The 25,994-nt window shown below is 42.0% G+C and overlaps 1 protein-coding gene across 1 annotated transcript in view; it reads left to right on the plus strand.

The window, feature by feature from the left end:
* The window catches only part of LOC117541480 (voltage-gated potassium channel subunit beta-2-like), a 134,231-nt gene that overhangs the window by 33,270 nt on the left and 74,967 nt on the right, over positions 1–25,994 (plus strand). The window contains exons 4-5 of the mRNA XM_034208650.1: positions 23,436–23,479; positions 23,664–23,750. Coding sequence (XP_034064541.1) covers positions 23,436–23,479; positions 23,664–23,750 — 131 coding nt within the window. The remainder of the gene's footprint in view (positions 1–23,435; positions 23,480–23,663; positions 23,751–25,994) is intronic.

Raw genomic sequence — 25,994 nt, forward strand, 5'->3', positions numbered from 1 at the left:
GTAGGGTGTAGGCATATAACAATTACAAATAACTGAAGAGAAGAAAAATAATGTAAAATTAAAAACAATGAGAAAAATAATATAACGGTTATTTTACCATTTCCTCTTTGATACTGAGGTATTCTCCATTCAAGCTCTAATGATCCATATGCTAATAGACAGAGTTTCGTCTTGCCATCTTTCTTTGCATAACGCACTAAAGATTCTAACAGTTATAATACTAAATAGTCTGCAATTTAAATATTGCTTGTTACTCAGATTTAAATTCCCTCTTTTGCTCTGTAAAATATCTCTTGGTACACAACTTACCAAGACAAATTCAAAATTATTGCGGGAAGATCCCACAAAAAGCCATCCTCTCCTGTGGAAGAAAGCACATAAACTGCCACGTGTGTGTGCGCACAACATGTCATGTAATGTGAGACTGATAGCATCATTAGTGGATGGGTAGGCCGCAGTCATATTCCTATCTGGATTCTAAACTCAGTTGGCTCGGGTGAACCGGCCCTCCCTTTTGGAGTGAAACTACGTTCCCAGAGATTGACGTCACTGTATCCAAACCATCTAATTTAGTTTTAAGCTCACCTTTTTCTGGACTTCGCCCCTTTCTAGTCACCCATACACGATTTCTGAATTTAAACGGAAAAGGTGTGATAGTTGGATTTTGTGTAGCCTTTATTTAACCAGGTGAAAGCCTGAATATGACCTGACCTTTGACCTAGGTAGCTTTTCCATACATAGGAATATATTCAGCCTTGTCAAATTGTTTAGAATGTCCCAATTTGTTATACAGTTTTTTTATACTCCACTCTTTGGCTGATCTAACGCCTGATACTTATATGGTAAAGACCAGATAGGTGTGATTCCCTTTATCCTGCAAGAGTGACACAAACTTTCTAATTTTTAAAGTGAGTTGCATTATCCATTCTTATTCTCTCAGTTTTAGGAAAAATACTTATATGTTCTGCCATTTTAGCAGACACTGTGTTCCCTGTTGCTCTGGTCAGAGGATAAACCTGTTTATGACTCCCTCCATTATCACAGATCACAGGGAAACAATTGTTCCCACTGGAAGTGCGGGTCAGAAAGGGATCAGCACTAAAACTGATATTTTATGATAATTTTCAGGATGAACTTTCTTGAACCCATCTACCTCATACATATTGATGACATGTTGATCCGTGTGTGTTGTAAGTGCAGTCGCAGTTTTGGTATGAGAATTTTATTGTTGAGACAATATTTTCTCATCCGAACTAAGCCCACATAGCCCAAACTGCTGTGTAACCTGAGGAGCTTCTTCAGGAGGCACATGAATGCTTCCACCCCTTTTCCATATACTAGGAAATATGGCAGTCAGGTGGTTGACTCGTCCCCTGCTTTGAGCAAGTGCATCAACTTCCGTTACCTTGATAGTCAAAATCGATCTTATCTGTATGGCTACAAACACGATTCCACTCTAGGTACATGCATGCCCGCTCTTAACTCTGCAATAAGACTCCATTGATGGGCATGTGTCAGCGCTTCACCTTTCACATTGGTAAACTGCCATTGTTCCCAATAATTAAGCTCTTCTTTACAATAGTAACAATACGGATGTGTGTTATTTTACGTTTTTTAGCAAAAAGAAGACCCTCAACTGTGCTGTACCCGGAATCACACCTTTTTGTTTGCAAAGTAATTCACCTGAATTAGTTTTCATTATAAAGGCCCAAGTAGCTGCTTGGTCAACTTTTCGCAGACTCCCATCTGTAAACAGAGTTATTTTGGGAGCAGCGATTTTCTGTAAGGGTTTCAGTGTTTCCCTTTGTGATAAAAGGATAACTTTTTGAATCTCCCTCTTTTCTTAACAACTGGAGCTATGGCTATTTGAAATCTGACTTGGTTAAGAGTTGATTTATTTATTGGTGAGAGCAAAACTCTTCCCCTTGTTCTTCTTCTTTCGTGTAACGTCAGAGGTCCAACTCGGTGTCGTGTAGCCATGTCCGCATCTCTGGTCCTAAGTCGAAGAGGCTGGCTTCCTTGTGTTGGGGTGGGTAGCCTGCTTTGGGAGAGTTCCTTACAATCTCCAGATCTTGCTCTCTGTGTTGAGGCCATACAACCTTTTACTGGGTCGCTCTGTGGTCTGTTTAGATGTTCTTCCTCTCCAGAGGTCATGCCTGTCTCTGACCCTGTGTGCTGCGTCTATCTGCAACACCTCAGGAGCAGAGAAAGGGGGAGATATTTTCCAAAAGTGTAAGCTCCCTCATGAGCAACATAGCACCACATTTAACTCTCCCTGACTCGTTTGTAAAGCGTTCTTTAAGGCCTGAATTGAGTCTTCTGTTGTGTAACGGAAAATCCCATTTCCAAAAAGGGGTCAAGAGCAAATCGTTTAGTTGATTTTGGTAAAGTATTTGAGCTTTAGCTTCGCAAAAAACATCCTCATATTGGTTTTCAAAAATCTGCTGATAGTTCACACAGAGTACATGCAAATCGACAGGTATTTGTGGGTCATCTGACAACCACATTGCCTTCTGACAATTTAATAGTCCTTATCATATTATTGCTCTGCATGTTTTAGCTCCATATTAGCTGGGTTCACTTACATGGTTGGATGATCCAGTTTAAGATTTTCAATATCTGCCATTATTATTTCCAACATTCCTAACCCTGAATATCATGTCGAACAATGTGTTTTCTTCTAGGAGTATTAGATGGGATACTCATAAGTGGCGTTTGTGAGCTATCATCTCCGTAGGGTGGAGGTAGGGTCTCAGACATTATACCACCTGCTTGTTGCTCTCTGTCTAAATGGTAGTCTAACAGGAACGTATTTAGGTCGCGGTACGCCCGTGGGTCTGGGCTAAGCTGACCAGGGGGGGCAGAAGGTCCGGATCTAGGTTCTGTGTATCCCTCCCAATCTGTTGTTGGCTCTGGTCATGAAACTGCATTCTGACCTCATCCGCCATGTATTAAGGGTTTAAATTCACTCTTTTATACACATGCAAGTTCCTAGGCTATTACTCACACCGGAGGGCCAGTCCGACTATACCGTCACTTGGTTCTAGGTTACTCTCCTGGATTCAGCTAGTGCATGCGGATACCTCAACTAAGAGGGTTATGTATCGAGCTTCGAGCTTTTCCAACAGCCTAGGTACTGTAAGAGCAAACACGCTGGTGGTGGCTTAAAGCCCACTTCCGCTCCGCGCCGTCCGTTAGATGAGCCTGGTCAGATTAATAAGAGAAGGAGTTCAAAACACCGGAATAAAAGTTATAACAATAATCTGATTGTAATGGTAAAAAACACCAATACAAGTTACAGAGTACTCTGGACTCCCAGTTCTACTGCCGTGCGATACAGATATCGGGACCAGCCAGTCAGAAACAGGGGGCATTTTGCATGAATCAACAACAGTATACATAGACATATTTGGGGCGGAGTTGTGTTGGCTCTTCCGTCCCATTTTACTCCTAAGCGAATCAGAGAGTCCGTGGGGAGGAGTTGTGTCGGTTGCTCACTCCCCTAGGTGTTATTTACTGGTTGGATTCACTTCGGGTCGGGCCCAATACAGCGAATCAGAGTTCTGGGAAAAAGTATTTTTCTTCTGAACAGAGCGTGAGAGCTTCGGAAGTAAACAAAGACAGAGTCAATCTTTATCTTGCACCTGAATTCACTCCTTTACTTTCCCAAGGAATATTTCCTAAACAATCAAACATTATACACAGATATATTGGTGCCTGAGATTATATTGGCCCAGATTGAACCTTGAAAAGAATATGTGTGTGTGCTGGTGGGAGGAGGTGTATGTGTGTGTAGCAGGGTATCTGGTCAGTGAGTGTAGGTGAGCAAAGAATATGTGTGTGTGCTGGGGGAAGGAGGTGTATGTGTGTGTAGTAGGGTATCTGGGTCATTGAGTGTAAGTGAGAAGGTTATATATATATATATATATATATATATATATATATATATATATATATATATAGGATTACTTAAAACAGTCCAAAATAATACATGTTTACTTCAATACAGTTTAAAACAATATCTGTTGTCTTTAGTACCCTTATTGACCTATGGTTTATCTTTATTAAATATCCTATTAACTCTTCACCATGTTATGTTTTAACGCAAAAGTTCTAACCGCAGCAATTTGTCAAGTCCTACCTATAAGTTTCAAAGTAATTGGACAGGTACTGAGCAGTGCTCCTACGGCTGACTTCACTAATAACTACTAGCCACCAAACCTGTGCATTAGGGACCACAGGGGATTCCCAGTTTGGCTAGGGGAAGAAGAACCTACTTTAGCTTCTTTAACAGACAGCAATATCCGATATAATATAACCCTCAGTCCGGTGCAACTTTAATTACTACACTTTTAGGTTTAAATATATATTCTAGGATTTGGGTAGGTATTTTAATAAGACTTTCAGCCTGTATTTCGCTGATTTGTACTCATCGACCGTTGTCACTAGGCCGTTTTGGTTCTTATAGTTTTACTCTGTAAAAATATGACTTCTCACAGAGTCCCACAGTTGGGCGCCATGTAAGAGTCGGGAGGGGCTGATAATTTATTCCGGCCAATTACTCCGAACTACTAATTAATCTAACCAAAGTTATTGAGTCTATGTAAGTTTGCTGCTTGGCTCAGATCCACCAACGTCAGCAAGATCTCACCTCTATTAACTCCCTGAAGAACCAGGTTCAATTAACTGCTGTTTCAATGCAGACGACCCCCTAAATCTGTTTAAGTGATCCCGAAGGATTTTGATATCAATAAATGAGGTGTGACCCTACCTAAGTGTGAGTGTGGAAGGTTGCAATATTACCTTTGAAGCAGGAGAGGAGAGCGCAGATGTCTTTTAAGTTGTCCCAATCCAAAAGGTGGGATCAGTTTATTTGAAGAAAAATAGGTCCAAACTTATACAGGGTTTTTACCTTCTCTCGTTACAACATTATAATCATACTAAACTTATCATGCTGTGATCATGTTCTAATATGAAATTTTAATTCACAGTTTTACAATTATTACTATAATTTGTAACTTCAACTGCCCAATTCAGTTGTGACATTTAAAATCTCCCGATATAATTTAAAGGCATTTCCTCATAAAAGACCGGTGATAATAAAAAGCACATTCAACCTTTCATTCACCAAATCAATTCACATCAATTCCATATATTTTTCCGACACAGATGGCGGGTACTAACCAGACCCGGCGCCAGAACAAATCTAAAGGGAGGGCATATGATTTTCATGGGAGGGCACACAAAACCGTCATGTGCTGCGGGCCTGCGGCACAATATATATCAAACAGCAAGGCCAACACCATTGCGTAAAGACGCACACTTATCGCAAATACATACACAAATAAAGGGCAACATAGAAACCACTTTTGAAACATTGTGTGCGTGGCAGCACAAACACTGGTAAATCACGAGCAAGGCACACTGGTTAAGGATGGCAGCTTCCTCATCGTTGCACTCGGAAAGAAATATTAGAGACGGAGACGATGAACTGTTTAGCCCGCCTTGGGCATGGTTTATTTTCCTATGCACTACAGGTGCATCCTTTCGCTCAGCCGAGCTAACTTAGAACATTATTTTGGCCAACTCTGCATCTTTGTACTGCAGCGTATACTCAAACAGCGATAGGAAGAGCCCACTGCCTGACTCGGACATGCTGTGGAGTGAATCGTGGTCACCTATGAGAGGGAGTTGGTTGACAGCTAAAAAAGCTGTAATAACGATTCCGTGCCAGCTGATCTGCACCAAAGTACTAATTTCCTTATTTGTTTCCTCGCGTATCTGTCTCTCTCTCCACAAACTCTCACATGAAATGTGTTCTTTTGATGAGGCATGCCTTAACAGTCCTATATCAGTCTGTAATGCGTGTTTCCAGTCGCAAAAACCTTTGACAGTAAAAGCCGCATCAGATGAAGACGTATTTACTTTAAAGTGTCTACAGGGGAAACAAAAGGTTGCGTCTACTTTTAACGAATATTCAAGCCATGGTCTGTTGTTGTACCATGCAGTGACAAAAGTGCGCTTCTCTTCCTGAAAACAATCTCCCTGGAAAACGATCCAGTTTCACCTGGTTGGGTTTATTAACCCCAAGATCATCTGGGGCTGTTGGTCTTTGAGCGGTTACTGGCCCAATAGTACCTGTTGATGTGCTGCAAGGTAGCGTCTGTAGTGGAGGCACCGGCACGGAGGAGGAGGATGCTGGCGGGTGTGGTACAGGGTGTTGCAACGCAGGTGCTGATGGTAGGGGCACAAGGTGCTGTGCCTCGGAGGACAGCGTTGGTGGCGGCCACCTTGATGAGTCATGGATTGGGCTCGCTAACTCAGCCCCGGGGTTTGCCGAGGTCAAGCTTGTGACATTAAGGCGTGCTGCTGCAACGGCAGGTGCAGGGTCGCCAGCAGCACCATCGGCTACAGTTCTTTCATCGCTATTTCGTTTTAATAAATCCTTAGACCTTTTAAGCCAATTTCTGATGTCCATTTTGTAATTAAAACAGAAATGGGAGTCTAAGGAATGCACAATAAACAACAGACACATGCATTTATTTGACGTAGCCTGCAATTATTTTTTTAGTTACTATCTGACATCACGGCATAAAAGTTCACAGTTTATTTATAATTTTAAAAAAAAGTTTTTAAATGTTATAAATAATTAAAAAACGTGTTTATTGGGGAGGGCTGGGATGCCTGGCCCTCCCACGGCGCCGGGCATGGTACTAACATTCACAAACACATACCTATATCCCGCAGGTATTCGGAGGAAGATCCTCACAGATGGCGGTTACTAATACTCACAAAAACACTCCTATCCGACACAGATGGCGGGTACTAACATTCACAAACACATACCTATATCCCACATGTATTCGGAGGAAGATCCTCACAGGTGGCGGTTACTAATACTCACAAACACACTACAATTCATTCCACTCATTCAACCCAGAAATTCACTCCAATGTCAACAAAGAAATTCGAGAGATATTTACCAAGTCTGAGAGAACCTTACAGAGAGCTATCAACCCAGCTCTCCAGGGAGAGAGCTTTTACCGGGAGAGAGTATACCAGGGGAACCCCCCCTCTCTCTCTAGTTTGCTCCCTCTCCGCCAGTGTCTTTATGCTCAAAAAACAGGATCGAAAAACCTAAGACACCTCCTCCATACCCATATTTGTGGAAACTGGGCATGGCCTCTGATGTACAGGACTGGACATGACCGGACATATTCTATGGCATAAGACACACCTTTCCATGTGTGTGTAAAAAGGACATGACCCCTACTCTGTAGGACTTGCAAAAATATTATTCTCGGCTATGACATAACCGCCATTTTGGGGCCTCAGTTATTTTTCACTAAGTCAGGAGACCCCCACCCTGTATACTGCTGTGAGGGAAGAGGGAAGAAACTGTCTCTCTCTTATCAGTGACACCCATAAACCATTATAGGCCTTACACTTAACTTAACAAACCACTTGTGTTTTGTTTATACTGTAAATATAGAAAATCATAAAATATGAAGCATTTTCATTGCGGGTTAAACAAGAATATAATTGATTATACTTGATTATAATTAACTTTCGTTTTAAGTATTCAACAATATAGAGATCTCAACAGAACGTAATTTTTAGGAGACAGATTTGTAACAGCACTCGATAGCAGCGTCCATGGCAACCACCTTAGCAACCATGAAAACGTTGAATGTGTACAATTTCCTGAAGTAATCTTCATAATAACTAGCAAACTAAAGACCATGTACATCCACTGCACAAATACTCTGAAATAACAACTCTTATTTCTCGCATCAAATGACATCAAAACGCATTTTAATGGCCAAACTAACCTTAAAATAGGCATTTTCCACCGAGAATCAAATGAAGGTCGGCCATGTTTTTGTTTTTTTCTGAGGAGAGAAAGTTGACGATCAAGTGACACAGACGCCAGCCATTGGAAATGAATGGTGAAAAAAAGCTTAGGGATCCTACAATTTCAGAGGCATTTTTGTAGAAATACTACGTCCCAAGTTGTGGACCAACGTAGTTATTACACGTTTAGATGTGAGACTGGGTTGGAGGTTCCGGTGCTAACAGTTCATGAGTGTGCTCCCCCGCCCCCTGTCAACACTTGCGACACATGAGTGGTCAGCCTAAACAACAATAAGCGCTGCTTGGCAACCGTGTGTGGCGGCAAAGTACAAAGACATTTTGATAGGAGAGATTTAGTTTTGCCGCTATTCAACATATTTTACCGGTCATAGTCCGGTCATTATTTACACTCTAACACAGAGTCCTACAACAGACATGGCGTCAAAAAGGAGTAATGTGTGGAAATATTTCGGCCAGGTTAGTGAGTGCGGTGTAGAGTGCAAACTATGCCAAATTAAACTTGTGTATCATAAGTCAACTAGCTCAATGCTCAACCACTTAAAATTAAAACATAAAACATTGAGTTTGGAGCCCGAAAGACAGGAGCAGCCACTCATCACCTCCTTCACCAGCGCAAGACGGCACTGTGACCCCGCAAGAAGATAGAGAATTACAGCCCTCATTACCCGAATGATAACCAAGGACATGCTACCACTGAGCTTCGTAGAGGGGTTCCGAGAACTCATGAACTTTGTTGAACCAGGGTGTCCACCCGTAAGAATATTGTTTCCAGGGTTGAACTAAAATACGAAGAGGGTGTGAAAAAGCTGAAAATGGACATCAGTCAATCAGAAAAAGTAGCCATCACCACCGATTCATGGACCGCTCTCAAAACAGAATCATACACGACCATCACCTGCCACTACATCACTGATGACTGGGAGATGAATAGTGCTACAGACACGCAGTTCAGTCGAACGACACACAGCACAGAACATAGCAGCTCAGCTACAAGCTGCTGCTGAAGAGTGGGGTTTAACCAAGCGGCAAACTCTGGGGAAGAGCCGGGACGCCAATACGGAAGTGCCACACACTGCAGTTCATCTAGTGGCCAGTAGGAGCAGGCTGCAGAAGGGAGCAATTTCCATAGACCCCATGTTAAAATGCCCAACTTTACAGCAGAAATAAACATGTTTACATCGTGGTTCCAAAAACCATATTCTCTGTATAGTTAGATTCCCCCTTCATGACTACTGTGTGGGGGGTGAATTTTTTCTCCACTCATCTGTTTAATTAATATTAAACCTTAAAGCTTTTGCATAAATTAGGGCGTTGTCACTTTGATGGACATGTACATGCCTCACTGTCAGCTAACAGCAACTTGTCCACTCTGCTAGGCTACAACCATAGAGACTACAAAGTTAGTTAGTTGTAGTTACTGTACTTGACCCTTTAGCCATGTTCGTGGTGATTGTGCCTTTTAGGGAATATTGTTACAAATACCAGACAATTAAAATGTTGTGCTGTGCGCTTGAATGTACTAACAGAACTTCCAAGAAGTCTAAAATTATAATATTATACATGTTAACCCCGTTTGCAGGTGTTTGTGTGCTTGGTAGCTTAGCTTGCTACTGCTATTAGCCAGCTAAGGACGTAACCCTTTATCAATCAATCAATCAATCAATGTTTATTTATATAGCCCAATATCACAAATGTTACATTTGTCTCAGTGGACTTTACAGTTTGTACAAAATATCAGTATGACAATACGACACCCTCTGTCCTTAGACCCTCACATCGTACAAGGAAAAACTTCTGAAGAAAACCCACAGTTTAAAGGGAAAAATGGGAGAAACCTCAGGGAGAGCAACAGAGGAGGGATCCCTCTCCCAGGACGGACAGACGTGCAATAGATGCCGTGTGTAAATTGAAAAGATAATACATTTGCAACATAGGTAGTCCAAATGTTTGGAAATGCATGTGTGTATAATAGGAAGATGAATCCACGAGGATATCCATCCAGGACCTATGATCCAGGACCACAGCTACGACTCAAGATCCAGGGCTCGCGATCCAGGACAGAGGAGCGCAGGATCATCCATGACTCCGGATCCCGGCGTATATAGCCACCAAAAGGAAAGACATTTGGGGAAGCTGGGTTAATCGGAACATGAGAGTACACAGGTATAGACAGAGAGAAGGAAGAAGTAAGATGTCCCCCGACAAACTAAGCCTATATCAGCAAAACTAGGGGCTGAATCTAATCAGCCCTAACTATAAGCTTTATCAAAAAGGAAGGTCTTAAGCGCACTCTTAAAAACGGATAGGGTGTCTGCCGCCCGAACACAAACTGGAAGCTGATTCCACAAATGTGGAGCTTGATAAGAAAAGGCTCTGGCTCCCATTGTACTTTTAGAGACTCTAGGAACAACCAACAACCCTGCATTCTTGGAACGCAATGTCCTAGTAGGACAGTAGGGTATAATGAGTTCTTTAAGGTAAGATGGCGCCTGCCCATTAAGGGCTTTGTAGGCGAGAAGAAGAATTTTAAATTCTATCCTGTGTTCTATAGGGAGCCAGTGTAAGGCAGCCAGAACAGGAGTAATGTGGTCCCTTTTCCTAACTCTGGTTAGTACACGAGCCGCAGCATTTTGAATCAGCTGAAGCGACTTGACTGACTTCTTGGTACACCCCTGATAATAAAGAGTTACAATAATCCAGCCTTGAAGTAACAAATGCATGGACTAGTTTCTCTGCATCGTTTTGAGGCAAGATATGCCTGATTTTTGCAATGTTACGTAGATGGAAGTAGGCGGTCCTTGAAATTGATTTTATGTGGGCGTTAAAGGATAAATCCTGATCAAATATAACACCAAGATTCCTTACAGTCTCACTGGAGGCCAAATTAATGCCATCCATAGTTAGTATATCCTTAGATAATTTGTTTCGTAGATTCTTCGGGCCAAGTACAATAACTTCAGTTTTGGTCGTGTTTAACATCAAAAAGTTTAAGGTCATCCACGTTTTTAAGTCCTTAAGGCAGTCTTGAATGTTATTTAGATGATTAATTTCATCAGGCTTGATTGATAAATATAGTTGAGTATCATCCGCATAACAATGAAAGTTTACAGAATGATTCCTTATAATATTGCCTAACGGAAGCATATATAATGTGAACAAAATAGGTCCGAGCACTGAGCCCTGTGGCACTCCATGGCTAACTTTGGTTTGCGTGGAAGATTCATCATTGACACGTACAAACTGAGAGCGTTCAGATAGATAGGACCTAAACCAGCCTAAAGCAGTTCCCTGTATGCCAACTAAGTGCTCTAGTCTTTGCAATAAGATATCATGGTCGATAGTATCAAATGCAGCACTGAGATCGAGCAAAACAAGAATAGAGACACGTCCCTTGTCAGAGGCTATTAGAATGTCATTTGTGACTTTAACCAGAGCTGTCTCTGTGCTATGTTGTGTTCTAAAGCCAGACTGAAAAGCTTCAAATAAATCATTGTTTTTTAAGTAATCACACAACTGTTTTGCGGCCGCTTTCTCAAGAATTTTTGAGAGGAACGGAAGATTGGAAATAGGTCTATAATTGGCTAAAACCTCTGGATCGAGGTTGTGCTTTTTAAGAAGCGGTTTTATCACTGCTACTTTGAATGATTGTGGAACATAGCCTGATAATAAAGACATATTCATAATATTTAATAAATAAGTGCTAATTAATGGAAAAACTTCCTTCAACAGCTTAGTTGGAATTGGGTCTAACATGCACGTTGATGGTTTAGAAGAGAGAATCATTGAATTGAATTGTTCAAGGTTTATGGCTGAAAAGCATTCTAGTTTACTATCTAGTGTAATATTAGAACTTACGTTTCCGGGAGCTGTTGATAACACTATACTGGTCAAAGGCAAGAGGTCATTAATTTTGTTTCTAAGAGTAACAATTTTATCGTTAAAAAAGCACATAAAATCATTACTACTGAGTGCTATGGGAATAGAAGACTCAATCGAGCTGTGGCTTTCTGTCAGCCTGGCTACAGTGCTGAAAAGAAATCTTGCATTATTCTTATTCTCATCTATTAATGAAGAGTAGTAGGCTGCTCTCGCTTTACGCAGTGCTTTCTTATATTAATTGAGAGTAATATGCCAAATTAAACGAGATTCTTCAAGTTTAGTGGAACGCCATATCCTTTCAAGTTGTCTCGACTTTTGCTTTATTTTGCGGGTTTCGGCATTATGCCATGGAGCTAATCTATGTTGTTTTATTTTCTTCTTTTTCAAAGGAGCAACAGAGTCTAATTTTATTCGCAGCGCATCTGTAGCACTATCAACAACATGACCAATTTGGGGTGGTGTACATTTTGTATAAGTTTCCTCCCTTACATGCAGAAATACTATCGAGTTAAGTATTGTTGGAATCTCTTCCTTAAATGTGGCTATAGCACTAACAGATAGGTTTCTGCTTTATACATACATATACATTTTAGTTTATGATTCAGCCTTGGGTAAGACTTTTATAGTCTATGGCTATGACGCCCATAATGCTAAACGGGAGCAAATGTTAATAGGGGACCCAATTATCCCAGTGGTGGCCGCCGGAGCTAACGGAGCCGCAGGGGGCTAGCTCCAGCCGGCGTCCCGGAGCTAGCCCACTGCGGCTCCGTTAGGTCCGGGCGGTGGAGTCCGTCTTTTCTCAACGTGTGAATGACAAGCATTAAGAATAACAAAATATAGCTAATTATTTTGCAGATTGTCTCATTTGATTATGAATGTAACGTTTATATAGGGGAACTACACTGTTAGCAGTAACTTGGTATGCATGTATTTCATGTTAGCTTAGCTTGGTAGCTTCAGCTAGCTCTGTTTACTTCCAGTTCGGAGGCAGCAGGTCCCGCCTCGGCTCCGCCTCTTTGCCCTTATTTGGAGCAGGCGGGATTAGACTCTGACGTCGCCGTTAGTGGCCGACTCCGCCTACTAAGGGCTTCTCTGCAACTCTGCAGAATCCTATGGGTGATGTCACGGACACTACATCCATTTATATACAGTCTATGGGTTTAATGGATAAAATCACCGCATGTGTCCTTGATAATGCCAGTAACATGGTGCTTGCTAATCGCACAATTGCGGACTGGGAGTCGGTACCCTGCTACGCTCATACGCTTCAGCTAGCCATCAACGATGGATTTAAACTGGGCAGTGTGCATTGGGTTGTGGCAGCTTGTGGGAGACTGGTGTCACATTTTCATCACAGCACTGTAGCCACTGCTGGCCTGAAGAAAAAACAAGATGCAAAAAATCTCCCCAAACATAAACTCATTCAGTACTCTCGTACGAGATGGAACTCGATTTGTGATATGTTTGAAAGGCTACACGAGCAGAGATGGGCAGTGTCTGCCGCCCTTTCGGACAGGACCATTATAAAACTGAACGACGCAAGGACCCTGGCACTCACAGATCAGAACTGGCAGGTTATCGAAGACATTCTGCACGCACTCCAGTCTCTCAAGTGCGCAACCACAGCACTTTGCAGCGAGACCCATGTATGTATCTGCTTGGAACATCCTGTAACAAACAGCCTGTTGACAACAGTGGCGGAGCTGGGGGGTGAATCCTGGCCACCCCAAACACCCTCACCACTGGGGCCCAAATAATTTTAGAACATTAAGAAAAAAATGTTTAAGCAACCTTTCATCAAGAATTAAAATTAATAGAACGTTATATTGATAATGTACTCACTAAACTTACAATTCATTTAACTTATTTTCTTCCAAAAGTTAATTATCCAAAGCCTCCTCCCCCTTCTATTTACATGTAATGGTTTGGTCCCGCCTCCGCCTCCAAACGGCACTTTCTAGCAGAGAGTGAGTGCATGTGAGGAGGGATGCTAGTACTTATGTGTGTACCATGAAAAAAAGAAAGGAGAGAAAGACAAGAGAGAGGGACTATGGTATGTCATCCAGTTTTTCAAGAGAAAAGGTGGGTGTGGTCCATGAGTGGTGGAAATTAGTCTGTTAACTAAGCGTAGTCCATTGTAAATAATAATTTTTATGTTGTTTTTTTTACTAAGCTGACATTAAAGAGCCTGTGACAGCATCCCAACAACTGTTGTGCAATGAAATATTGGGCTACTCGTCATCTCGAACCGTCAGTTTAAAAAATAAGGTGCGATACCGTTCCGATAAATATCAATAATTTCGAACATCGCGGGGAAATTCCTTCGACTCATTTTGAAGTTTTGGGGGAAGCCGGAAGTGACGTCAATGCGGGAACGCTTCACTGTGCGGCGAGAGAGCCAAACACGGACAAAGTGTGTTGTCATGCATAGAAATTGTGAATTACTGAGTTTAGGCACGTTAATAACGTTTTAATGAAGTTGACTACAGTATATTCATATCTGTCAGTGCTTTCATGTCAATTCGGTGAACATAAATGATCGTGGTGAAGATGATGATTAAATTAGGATTAAAAATCGGAGCTGCTGAATTTCCTCCCGTAGGATGTGATATAAAAACAAATCGATTATTTTTGTAGTTGTAAACTCAAGTGGATGAAACTACATTTATTAGTGCTTTAATTTCAATTCGGCGAACATATGATACATTAAATGATCGTGAGGATGATGATTTAAAAATCGTTTGTTTGAGCCGGTCTGCATTTCCTGATGAGAAAACAAACCGATGCTTTTTGTAGTTGTACACCAACATGGATAAAACGTGTGGTTTGTTTACCACAATGTTGGGGAAATTAATGGATAAAATGCACGGATTATTATGATTATTATTCCCACTCCGATCGGGACACTAGGTCCACCGTTTCCCCGCAGCGAGGCTCCCCCCGTTGACAGTTTACGTGGGCTGGGTGCAGTGGCGGACTGGCCATCGGGACGAATCCCGATGGGCCGGTACCGAAGTGGGCCGGTCGGATAAGTCACATGGGAAGGCTAAATAACTTTTTTTACCTGACGCTGCCCGCCTCCGGCGTCTATAGAAAAGAGAACAACTCAGTGTGCGGAGTTTAAATCTCTCAAGTCATATTACAGGATAAAGGAAATACAGTTTAAACTGCCGTATGCAGAGAAGACGCCGACGTGTCGCACTTATCATTCATATTACATCATCAATCAGATCATCGATCATATAATATCATATATTTCCTTATCTGAGTCAGCTTCTCCAGCCGTGCAACACTTACAATGTCACATACTGTATGCAGAAGTATTATTTTAAGCAACACATTATGTTGACGAAACACTCGAGTCAAATGTAATTAAAGTTAGATCCACTCGTGTCTTAGATGGGGCAGCGATATCATAAAACTATACGCTTTCAAACACTCGGTAGGCCTAGTTATTTTTTAACCAGTTTTTCTGTATTCACCTTGCAGGTGCTATGTGGCTTGTATCCTGGATTATATGTTTAAGTCATGGATGTTTAAAGCTCATATTTGTCTAATATTAGTTTACTTTTCATTAATGAAGTATGACGCTGCGCTGTCAGTACACTTGTCCCTGTTTGTGATTGGTCAAATGTTGCTAACCCCGCTCCTTTCACGTGAACGCGCTCTCAGCTGGAGAGAGAAACCCTGGCTTGATTTACCGAGTTGATAACCAGCGTCGTAGGACCGCTTAGCGAGATCTCGTTTGTTCGTTTGTTGTTGTTAGTTTGTTTGTTACTCAAACATATCCAGGGTATTTTGAACTGGCTTCGTAGTACAGGGCACAGGTGGCTAGCAGCGCTAATGTCAAAGACACAGACATTATACATTATATTTGTATTTTACCAGGATGCAGTGACACAAATATTTGGGAAGGCTTAGCCTTCCCTAGCCTACAGCACCCGCCGCCCCCCCTGACATCCCCCCACTCCCCCCTTGACAATTTACTAGCGGTACCGAAGTGGGCCGGTCGAGAGTCCCGGGATGATTTTTAGTCCCATTCCACCACTGGCTACATGACCGTATGATCGCCCATATTGACGCACCTAATTCCTAAACTTCTAACAGATACAACATAAACCGATCCTTCAGCCTCATATGAGCTCTCAGACACGTTCAAAATTAAACTGTCATCGCTGTCTGAGCTTGCTGCTGTGTGCGCCATCGTGCGTTTACATGCAGATGCTGGGATCCTGAACGGTGCAGCTGGAGCGCTGTGCCCGCAATGACGTCACATAATTTGGCGGGACTTGAAGAATCCCCGAGAAGATCCAGAAAATGGTCAACATTAAAGGGCAGATTTATGGTTATCAAAGTACAAATATCCAAAATCAGTTCAGTAACGGTTTTCAAGGGGACAATATTTACTCAAATTGATGGGTTTGGATGATGGGGGAAACTCGTGTCACAGGCTCTTTAAGTACTGTTAATATCTATAAAGAAAATGCAGGGGTTTTTAATGTCACTGCTCTTTTAGCTGATAACAAATGCAGGTAGATTTGAACTAGCTTCGTAGTACAGTTTACTGGTGGCTGCATAGCTGCGCTAATGTCAAAGACACAAACATTATATTTTTATTTTACCAGGACACAAATATTTGGGAAGGCTTAGCCTTCCCTAGCCTACAGTACCGCCGCCCCTGCTCTGGATGTGTTTCTCATGAGTCAGTCAAATACATTTGTTTTCATATGACATAATATTCATATGTATCATCATCATCATATCATGACTGCAAGGAATCTGGGTGTGACCCTAGATAACAACCTGTCCTTCACTGCAAACATCGCTGCTACAACCCGCTGCTGCAGATACACGCTTTACAACATCAGGAAGATACGTCCCCAGCTGACTCAGAAAGCGACTCAGGTTCTGGTCCAGGCTCTCGTCATCTCACGCCTAGACTACTGCAACTCCCTCCTGGCTGGTCTACCTGCATGTGCCATCCGACCTCTGCAGCTCATCCAGAATGCAGCGGCTCGTCTGGTTTTCAACCTTCCTAAATTCTCCCACACCACTCCGCTCCTCCGCTCCCTTCACTGGCTTCCGGTAACTGCTAGAATCCACTTCAAGACACTGGTACTTGCTTACCGTGCTGCGAATGGATCTGGCCCTTCCTACATCCAGGACATGGTTAAACCGTACACCCCAGCGCGTGCACTACGCTCTGCATCAGCCAAACGACTCGTTGCGCCCTCGCTGCGAGGGGGACCCAAGTTCCCATCGGCGAAAACACGTGGGTTTGCTATCCTGGCTCCAAGATGGTGGAATGAGCTCCCCATTGACATCAGGACGGCAGATAGCTTGCACATCTTCCGGCGCAAACTGAAAACTCATCTCTTTCGACTCCACTTCGAGCGTTAGAACGATTAACGAAGCACTTTTATACCAATAAAGGACTGGATTACCTAAAGCCAGGGGAGTAGCACTTGAAATGTTTGGCTCTATGAAACCTGATATACTTATATGATTCTGTTTTCTTCAAGGTTGTGTCTTCCTGGTCGAATGTACTTATTGTAAGTCGCTTTGGACAAAAGCGTCAGCTAAATGCAATGTAATGTAATGTAATGTAATATCACACACGTAAGGGTAAGACGCAAACCTATTTAACAAATGCAATGCAATGGATAAGCTTAATTTTCACTGAAGTCACAGATAACATCATATCTAATATTTAAACAAATAATTTCCTTGTCACTAAAGCATTGACTACGCTATTCATCGTCCTTAAATGCAGGCATTAAGTTACATGTTCCGTTCTACAGCCACAATAAGGCTGTTTCTCAAGTGTGATGATAATAAAATGAAAAGAGGCATTTGTAATAATATTAAAAACAACAATGTTTGGGTCGTTCGTCGGATAGGCGGTTAGCTGCAATAAATAACTCCAGTTCAACAAACCATATTACAATATCTAAGGGAGCGTTATTTCTTGACCATCTTGAAATATGACGTTCATATTTTAAAGATACACACTTTATTGTGAGGTTGATTTAATATACACTAAGCCTCTCTTCAACAATACGTTGACGTTAGCTAGTTTTATGCTATAGCAGAGCATAGCGAATTTAAATTAATCTTAACAATGCATACAGTAACCTAACTAGCAAACTAACTATCTAACGTACAAGGATGACCTTATTTTACCAACCTCACACAGAAGCCTTTTGGTATACAGTAGCATCCCACTTAATGTTTTACACTTCTCTATTACGTTTAACTTGGATGCTACGCATAGCATTGTTAGCACAGATGGAGCTGCCGATTGATCAAATGCTAACCCAACTCTAAACATTCATTAACATTAGCTTAATAAAAACACCAGTAACATAACAAAGTACGCAGGGTTGACTTACCGAAGAAACTGCATTCATGGACGGTCTGTTTTAACCGCAGATCAATCCTATATGTGCATGAAGAATAGTCCACCAGGAACCAACACAACAAACACGGCCGAGTTCAAGTAGTGTTCTCCGCATGAGCTAAGCCCCTGTAGCATCACGGAGCTAATGGAGCTAACGGAGCTAGCAGTGAGACAGAGGAGCTAGGAGCAGCAGTCCCGTTGTCATGAAGGGGGAATCTAACTATATACAGAATATGTTTTTTTGGATCCAGGCTAGAAACATGTTCATTTTCTGATGTTAAGTTGGACATTTTAACATAGGGTCTACGGCAGGCATGGGCAAACTAAGGCCCGCGGGCCATATATGGCCCGTTGAGCTTTTGAATCCGGCCCGCCGAATATTGGTACAAAATTGTCCAAATTATACTAAAGACCGCATTCATTTTGCCTTTTTCCTGCAATACCCGGCATTTCAGTTGATCCCACTAGATGGCGCACTCTAGACACAATTTACCTTTGCTGGAGTCTGGTCTATTCTCTCAGCTGGCCCCACTCGGCAACCCCGCAAGATCCAAGAACCAAATACGTCACGCTTACATTGGAGGGGGTCGAGATTAACCTGAGCAATAACTAGGGTTGGGAACCGAAACTCGGTTCCAGATGAGAACCGATAAGAAAATGCCGAGTACCGGGTACCCATACAAAATACACAATTTCGGTTCTGCTTAACGGTTCCTAAACGCGGTAGACCCTGTATTCCAGCGGGTCCGTCTGCACCGCGGTGCTGCGGTGACCCGGTGGAATACAGGGCGGACCTGGAGAATCACAGAACGGCCGGTCGTCAGCGGGCCGTTGACGGCCGGCTCGGTACGCTGACGGCCGGCACCGCCCTTCATTTTTTTAAACGGCATCATATAAATTGCGCTGACAGGCGACAGAGGTCCACAGTTGCCCCGCAGCGATGCTCCCCCGCCCTCCCGTAGACATTTCACGAGCTCAGTCACTTCATAACACCAAAGATAGGTCGCGGTAAACACTCTGAAGTGAGGCTCCACTACACTAAAAAAGAAAAAGACAAGGCACAGTGTAATGCCTGTTAATAGCTTGCCACAGGCATAGCTCAGTTAAAATAAAGCACAGCTATTGTGCAATACATTTGTATTGCATGTATATTTTTTAGTAACAATTTCAGTTAAAGCTTTTAAGAATAAATATATTTTTGTTATCTAAACGTTTGACCTCTTTATTTTACAATTTTGGAATCGAAACGGGGAATCGATAAGAACCGGAATCGATAAGCAGAACCGGAATCGAAATCGGAATCGATACATTTCAAACGATACCCATCCCTAGCAATAACAGTTCAGTTGTAACAAGCAGTAGCGCTGAGCAAAGTGACTAGAACGCGACCACACACTTATAAAAACACTTATATAAAGTCAGGCAACACTAACCAGGCTTAGTGTGATTCTGTTTATTTTACCTTACTTTAATGACCATCCGTTCACTGTTATTGACCATTGTGAAGAGGCAGACGTTTTCCTTTTGTTTTGTATTATTGCGGCTATCGGATGGAATCAATACATGGGCTACATGTGGCCATCACAAGTAAAATCATAACGAAAACTATGCCGGTAAAATATGCGTGTAGAAAACGACTTATGCCACAATATAGCAACAAGTAGTCAAGATTAGCTAACATCACCTGTAGAATGCCAGATAAACTTTCATAACAGCGTTGTGATGCCAAACAGCTTTCAGACTAAAACACATTCATTTATGGCAGGGGTCTGCAACCTTTTTGACCAAAAGAGCCATTTTTCTCCTTTTTCCAAAAAAATGTTTTGTCTGGAGCCACAAAACATATTTCATAGCTTGATAGCTAATAAAGTTGTATTTATTGTTATATCAGACAAAAACAGTTTTTTGCATTTATTAGGCTATTTATTACATTATATAAAACTGTTAACCTCTAATAAGAAACAAATAACTCATAAGGAGAATTAAAAATAATACACAGACCTACTTTAAAATAAATTAAACACATCACTTGGGGAGTCCTCTACACATTTGAAGGAAAACATATATAATTAAAATGGGCCCACTTTGAAATAAATAAAACATAAAGCTGCACCCTAAAAAGAGTTCAAGGTAGGGTAGGTAAGAATAGAGTGGCGAAGTCATGCCCATCTACTCCGGTAGACGAGCAGCCCTGCAGCAGGCAGTAATGCAGCTGAACCACATTAACAAACAATGCACCACGGCACTCTGGAGAAAGGTACAAGGTTGGAGAAGTAGTTATTTAATTGAATCTGGCTTCGTATAATTAAAAACTACCCGACGCAGTCCTCTATTGATGTTGTTGTGAGCGGTGTTGCGGAGAAAATCAGGGACGTAAAACGCTGTGTGGGTCATAAGAAGGCACGTAAACGGTTACGCAATGACGCAATAATTCACCTTTGAACCTAATTCACCTTTGAACCTGCATCTGTAACAATGAGTGGACCAAAGAAAAGAAAAGTCAACATTGAGTGTATAATGAGGAGTGGACAGCTAAATATTTTTCACCGATCTGCTACTGGCCCGGCCCGTCTGTCAAATTTTAAAACTCATAGTGGCCCCCGAGCCAAAAAGTTTGCCCACCCCTGGTCTACGGGAATTACTCCCATCTGCATCCATCGCCTACAGTTTGCAGCATTGGGCTTCACCGCACTGTCCCGGAGTTCACTGCTTGGCTCTGATAGGCCAGAAGTCGGTTTGATTGCATTCGGGCTCGATTGCTTATCCTGTCTGGGTAGCCCGGATGATGCTGCATCGACATTTTTTATGTCGTATTTTAAACACCGAAATTGTCCATTTGAATTGTTTTCACTTGAATTTTTGGGATCTGAATTTGACCATTCAAATTTGTTTAACTTGAATTGTTACATTTTTATTTCACATAGGTAAATTCGGAGCAAAAATAATTCAGATACATGATTTTCAAAGTAATTATTTTCAATGCTATTAATTCGGTGTCTGATAAAATTCAAATACTTCTGTCTCTTGTTTGCTTCCATACTGTTGCAACCTCACTGAGAAAGTGCATAATCCCAGAATGAGACGACACCTCTGCAGCTAATGCAGGTAATTAATTTGTAATAAAGAATATTTAATTGAATCGACAATATTAGGCATAAATAATAAATATGCCTAAATATTTGATATTTCTATTTCCCTGATAGGCAAGAAGCCTGTGTATATAACAAGTGCGCTGGATCCCCGACATAAACACCTGCATTTTGTAGCGCAGACTCTCCGCTCGGAGATTGTGAAATAAAATGTAGGCGAGTGCCCGACAGGAGGACCAGCGCTGCCACCAATGATACCAGAGTTGGTGGCCATGAGGCTGAGGGCACCAGCATAGCCACAGAGTCAGACAGCGAAAACCAGCCGGCCCGAGCTGCAGCAACGACCACCGACACACGGGCCGTGTCGTTAAACACCCTGTTTGGGGAGGACTACTTCACTGAAGACCCAGACCATAATGAAGTGGAACTCTATTTCAATGAGCCGTGCATCCCACCACAGGAAAACCCACTACAGTGGTGGAGGAAAAATGAAGGACGGTACCTAAAACTCAGTGTCCTTGCAAAGGAATACCTTGCTATACCCGCAACCTCCGTTCCAGCTGAGAGGGTCTTCTCTATAGCTGGCCTCATTGTGAATCACCTCTGTACCCGCCTCTCCCCTGAGCATGTAGACATGCTCATCTTCTTAAACAAGAATGAGTAGCCTATTGAATAGCTGCATTCTGTGCATAGGCCCTGTTATAGTTTTTTTTACCCACATTTTTAACCGTTTTTTTGGGGGTCGAATATTCGAATATACATTTGCTTTAAAATTCCCATCCCTAGTACTAAGTAACGTAACGATTGTTACCACATCCATGACATGCGTGAACGACCCAAATGGACCAATCCGTGGAGCTCCTCACACACACACACACACACTCTTTTAGCGGCGAAAATGTGACGCGCTGGGGGGGTGCTAGTGGAACCTTGCACCGGCGAAACTGTGGAGCTCCAACAAGCCGTGTAGGACAGAGAGTGAATACACATACTATACAGAGATGCTGTATGAGAAACCAATGTGAGTTTGAATTGCACAATGTAAATCTATTCTAGTAGACCTCAACAATGGAATTATGATCAGTAGAAATGGCCATGACATGGGACCTTTAAGTTCTTAGAGGCCAGACAATGAAAGATATATACTAGTGGAGCATCGCTGCGGCAAAACTGTGCCGCGCTTACACTAATTGCGCCGCTTCAGCGCATAAAGGTGCGCCGCATTTGCGCTTCAGTTGAGCAGTGGCGAGCCATGACTTTTATACCTAGGCCCTCTGACTGTTTCTAGCACACTTTTAGCTCTTCTTTTATAACTATCGAGATGTACGCATTTAAGGTTTCCATGTTCCTATCCACGGGTCGCTCTGTATGGGTGGGAGACCGACCAGCGCCACCTGAAGCCCTCTGCCCTGAGGCCTTGCTCATGACGAGCTAGAGAACTTGTACTGTCGGGGATTTGCTGCCATCTGCACGAGACTGTGGCTCAGTGGACTGGTTGTTGATCTTCAGATCAGGGGAGCACTGGTTCAATCCCCACTGCAGTCAGCATGTCGTTGTGTCCTTGGGCAAGACACTTCATCCCATGTTGCTCCTGTGGGGATTGCCCACTGTATTGAGTGAATGTAAGTCGCAAAATACGTCTCACCATATCTCTTGCAAATATCCTCTTGATGTCAATTTTAATAGTATTATTGTAGCAAATTAATTTATAATAAATAGTTTTTCCTAGTTAAACTGATTATCTTAAATATTGTATTGATGTATTAAGTTGTTTACATTTCTAATGAATATTATACTCTTGGGAGAAAATCCTTGTCTCTATCCTTTTGTTGTCTGCCAATTGTATTGTTTTATTGAATCTGTGGGGTTGGCTGCTTTTGCTGTCTGATTAATTCAATAGAGTAGAATGGCAATTTTGGTCTCAAATAACACAGCTAATTTTAGGCCAGAGACACGGCCTTGGTCAAATAGGTATGAACCATAGCAATATCAAACATGATGTGTATCTGGGTAATATCTGAGGTACCATGCTGCTACTAAGATTTTTTAAGTACATACACATATATCCTTCCAGAACAAACCGAAAGTGTTTCTGTTTCGTTGTTTTGTTGGAAAACTGTGAGAGCCCAATTGCATTGTACTGTTACAGCTCTTAAACCTTGAGTTTTAAAATAAATATATGTGTTTTTCAGAGCAGAAATGGAAAGAGGATTGTCTAGAAAACATATAATTGAAGGTAAGACGTTATGCTACCATTGCAAATATCTATAGGACTAGCCTTTTATCATGACAACAGAGGTAAATGAATTTGTATAGAAAACAACAACCAAGGTGTTCATAACTGCACATGTCCACATGGCTACATTACCTCAGAATGAATGTTATGATACAATAAGTATGTCATTGTTTTTATGAAACAGGTCTGCGGGCATCACTAGAGAGACTTCAGCTGGAGTACATAGATGTTGTTTTCGCTAATCGACCAGACCCTAACACTCCAATTGAAGGTGGGTTTGCTTAGCCTTCAACAGATCAGTCTTGTTTTTGTTTTGCTTTGATTGAACTCAACATTTGAATGAGACTTATAAACTTATGTCGAGCCTGGTCAAACAAAAAACATATTATTCTAAACCATTAAATCTTATTCCAGAAATATGACATTTTGCTTAGGTAGAGTAAATGAAGAGCTAAAATGTGTGTTTACGGTGACATATTGTGCCAACTGCACCTTTTGAATTGCTTTATTTGTTCTGCTTTATATATCAGAAAATATGCTTACCAGCAAGATATTCAGATTTGCAGAGGTGGGAGAAGTACGGAGCCCCTAAAGCAGTGGTTCTCAAACTTTTTCTGTCATTCCCCACTTGGAACAGGTGGGCCATTTCAAGCCCCACCTATTCCCCATCGCTCCAATAAAATGGTAGGCCAAGCTTAAAATTGTCAAATGTATCGTTCTATAACAGGGGTCTCCAACCTTTTTTAGGATGAGAGCTACTTTCAAAAAATAAAACAAGTCGAGGGCTACTTTTACTCCTCTTTTTTTTGTTTTTTGCAGTGTATATATTTAGCACATTTTAACATTATTATATGCCTACCTTTAACCTTCGTGTGCTGTTTGGGTCTGTGGGACCCGTTTTCAGTGTTTACTAAAAGAACATGTATGCAATCTAATTATTTTAACCTGCTTTATTTGGGGGTGGACCTCACATCCTCTAAGGGGGGACCTCACCTCCTCTAGGGGGGTCCTGGGCGATGCACCCCCGGGATTTTTTTTTTTTTAATGTTGAAGTTAAATGCATCAATCTGGTGTACTTTGAGCACAAAATGAATGTATGGATACAGCTCTCAACACTTTGAGCTGTATACTTTTCAATAATCTAAACATCTTTAGAATATGATCACAACCAATAACATATCATTTAAACTTGTTTATTCTTATCTTATGTTACCTGTAAGGGAAACTTCTGCAGCAATGGAGAGTCAGGACTCAGAGAGACACGAGGAGAGTTGGAGCTTTGATGTCAAACACTGGTAGTTTATTACAAGTCAAACGGCCAGAGAATTCATATCACAAGTCACAGCAGCAAAAGGTTCTGACTGCACGGGTGGGTTGTCATGTCAATTCTCATCAGCCTCGCATCTTGGTAGACCCTTTAACTAGTTTACAGAGAGTCAACCCACATATTGGGGGAAGGTATACGTGAACACCTGGAGACACTGAATCACTTATCTGACTCTTTGGTTCTGTGACCGAGAGTTGACCGGTCATAAAACTGGTAATGTCAACAATAGCTGAGACTTCCCATTCCTTAACCAGATAACAGACTTAGGGTTCGTCGTAAATGTCAACAGGCAGAAAGGTTAAATATCTTAGGAGTAAGGAAGAATTATTCTTTGACACTTACCCCCAAAACACACCAGGAGCGTCTGCGTCGTGTTACGGCCGCGCCGCGGCGGTCGTAAGGATCGCGGCCACTCTAGTCAATGGGTGCTATTACACCACACACGCGCCGCGTTACGGCTCAGACGCGTCCCAGAAGCGGCTCGGCGCAGCGCTTCTCTAAAATTAGGATGAATCCTATTTTTGCCGCGGCGCAGCCGTAAGGTAAACTCCTCCCCCCATCCCCCCGTAGTCTTTCAAGTAGGAGAATACATGCCAGCGTTCTCCTCCGGTTTACAGGCACTGTAAATGATATATATATAGAATAATTATGATGATGAATGCATATTTTTTTACCACTAAAATACAGCAACACATCTTTGATTCATGTCGTTTATAACTGGAATATTACAATTATTATTAACTGTGTCTGTAGTCTACAACACAACAAAATAGGAAATAACAACAATAAACACAATTTAAACAGACACAAACATAAACCATTTAACTACGTATAGCCTACTTACTTGTAGAAGTACAAATGTCCAGGAAATATTCCAAAATCACCAACAACTGCGAGGCTGCACACACGACGCTCCGCTTCCGCAACGTTTTGAAACGCGTCTGTTGTGTGTTGTCGCAGGAGGAGGTCGCAGCGTGGCGCAGCCGCAACGTAACGCGGCGCAGACGCTCCTGGTGTGTTTTGGGGGTTAGGAGTAAGACAGAAATATTCTCTAACATTACCTATAGCATTCTTTCTTTTTATTTATACAACGCTGTTGTGTGTGTGTGAGAGCGTTTCACATGTGTGTATGAAAGATTTTTACGTCTGTAAATGATTTTGGTTTCAGTTTTGTGTGTGTGAGCATGC

Source organism: Gymnodraco acuticeps, unplaced genomic scaffold (genome assembly GCF_902827175.1).
Source record: "Gymnodraco acuticeps unplaced genomic scaffold, fGymAcu1.1, whole genome shotgun sequence".
Lineage (NCBI taxonomy): Eukaryota > Metazoa > Chordata > Actinopteri > Perciformes > Bathydraconidae > Gymnodraco > Gymnodraco acuticeps.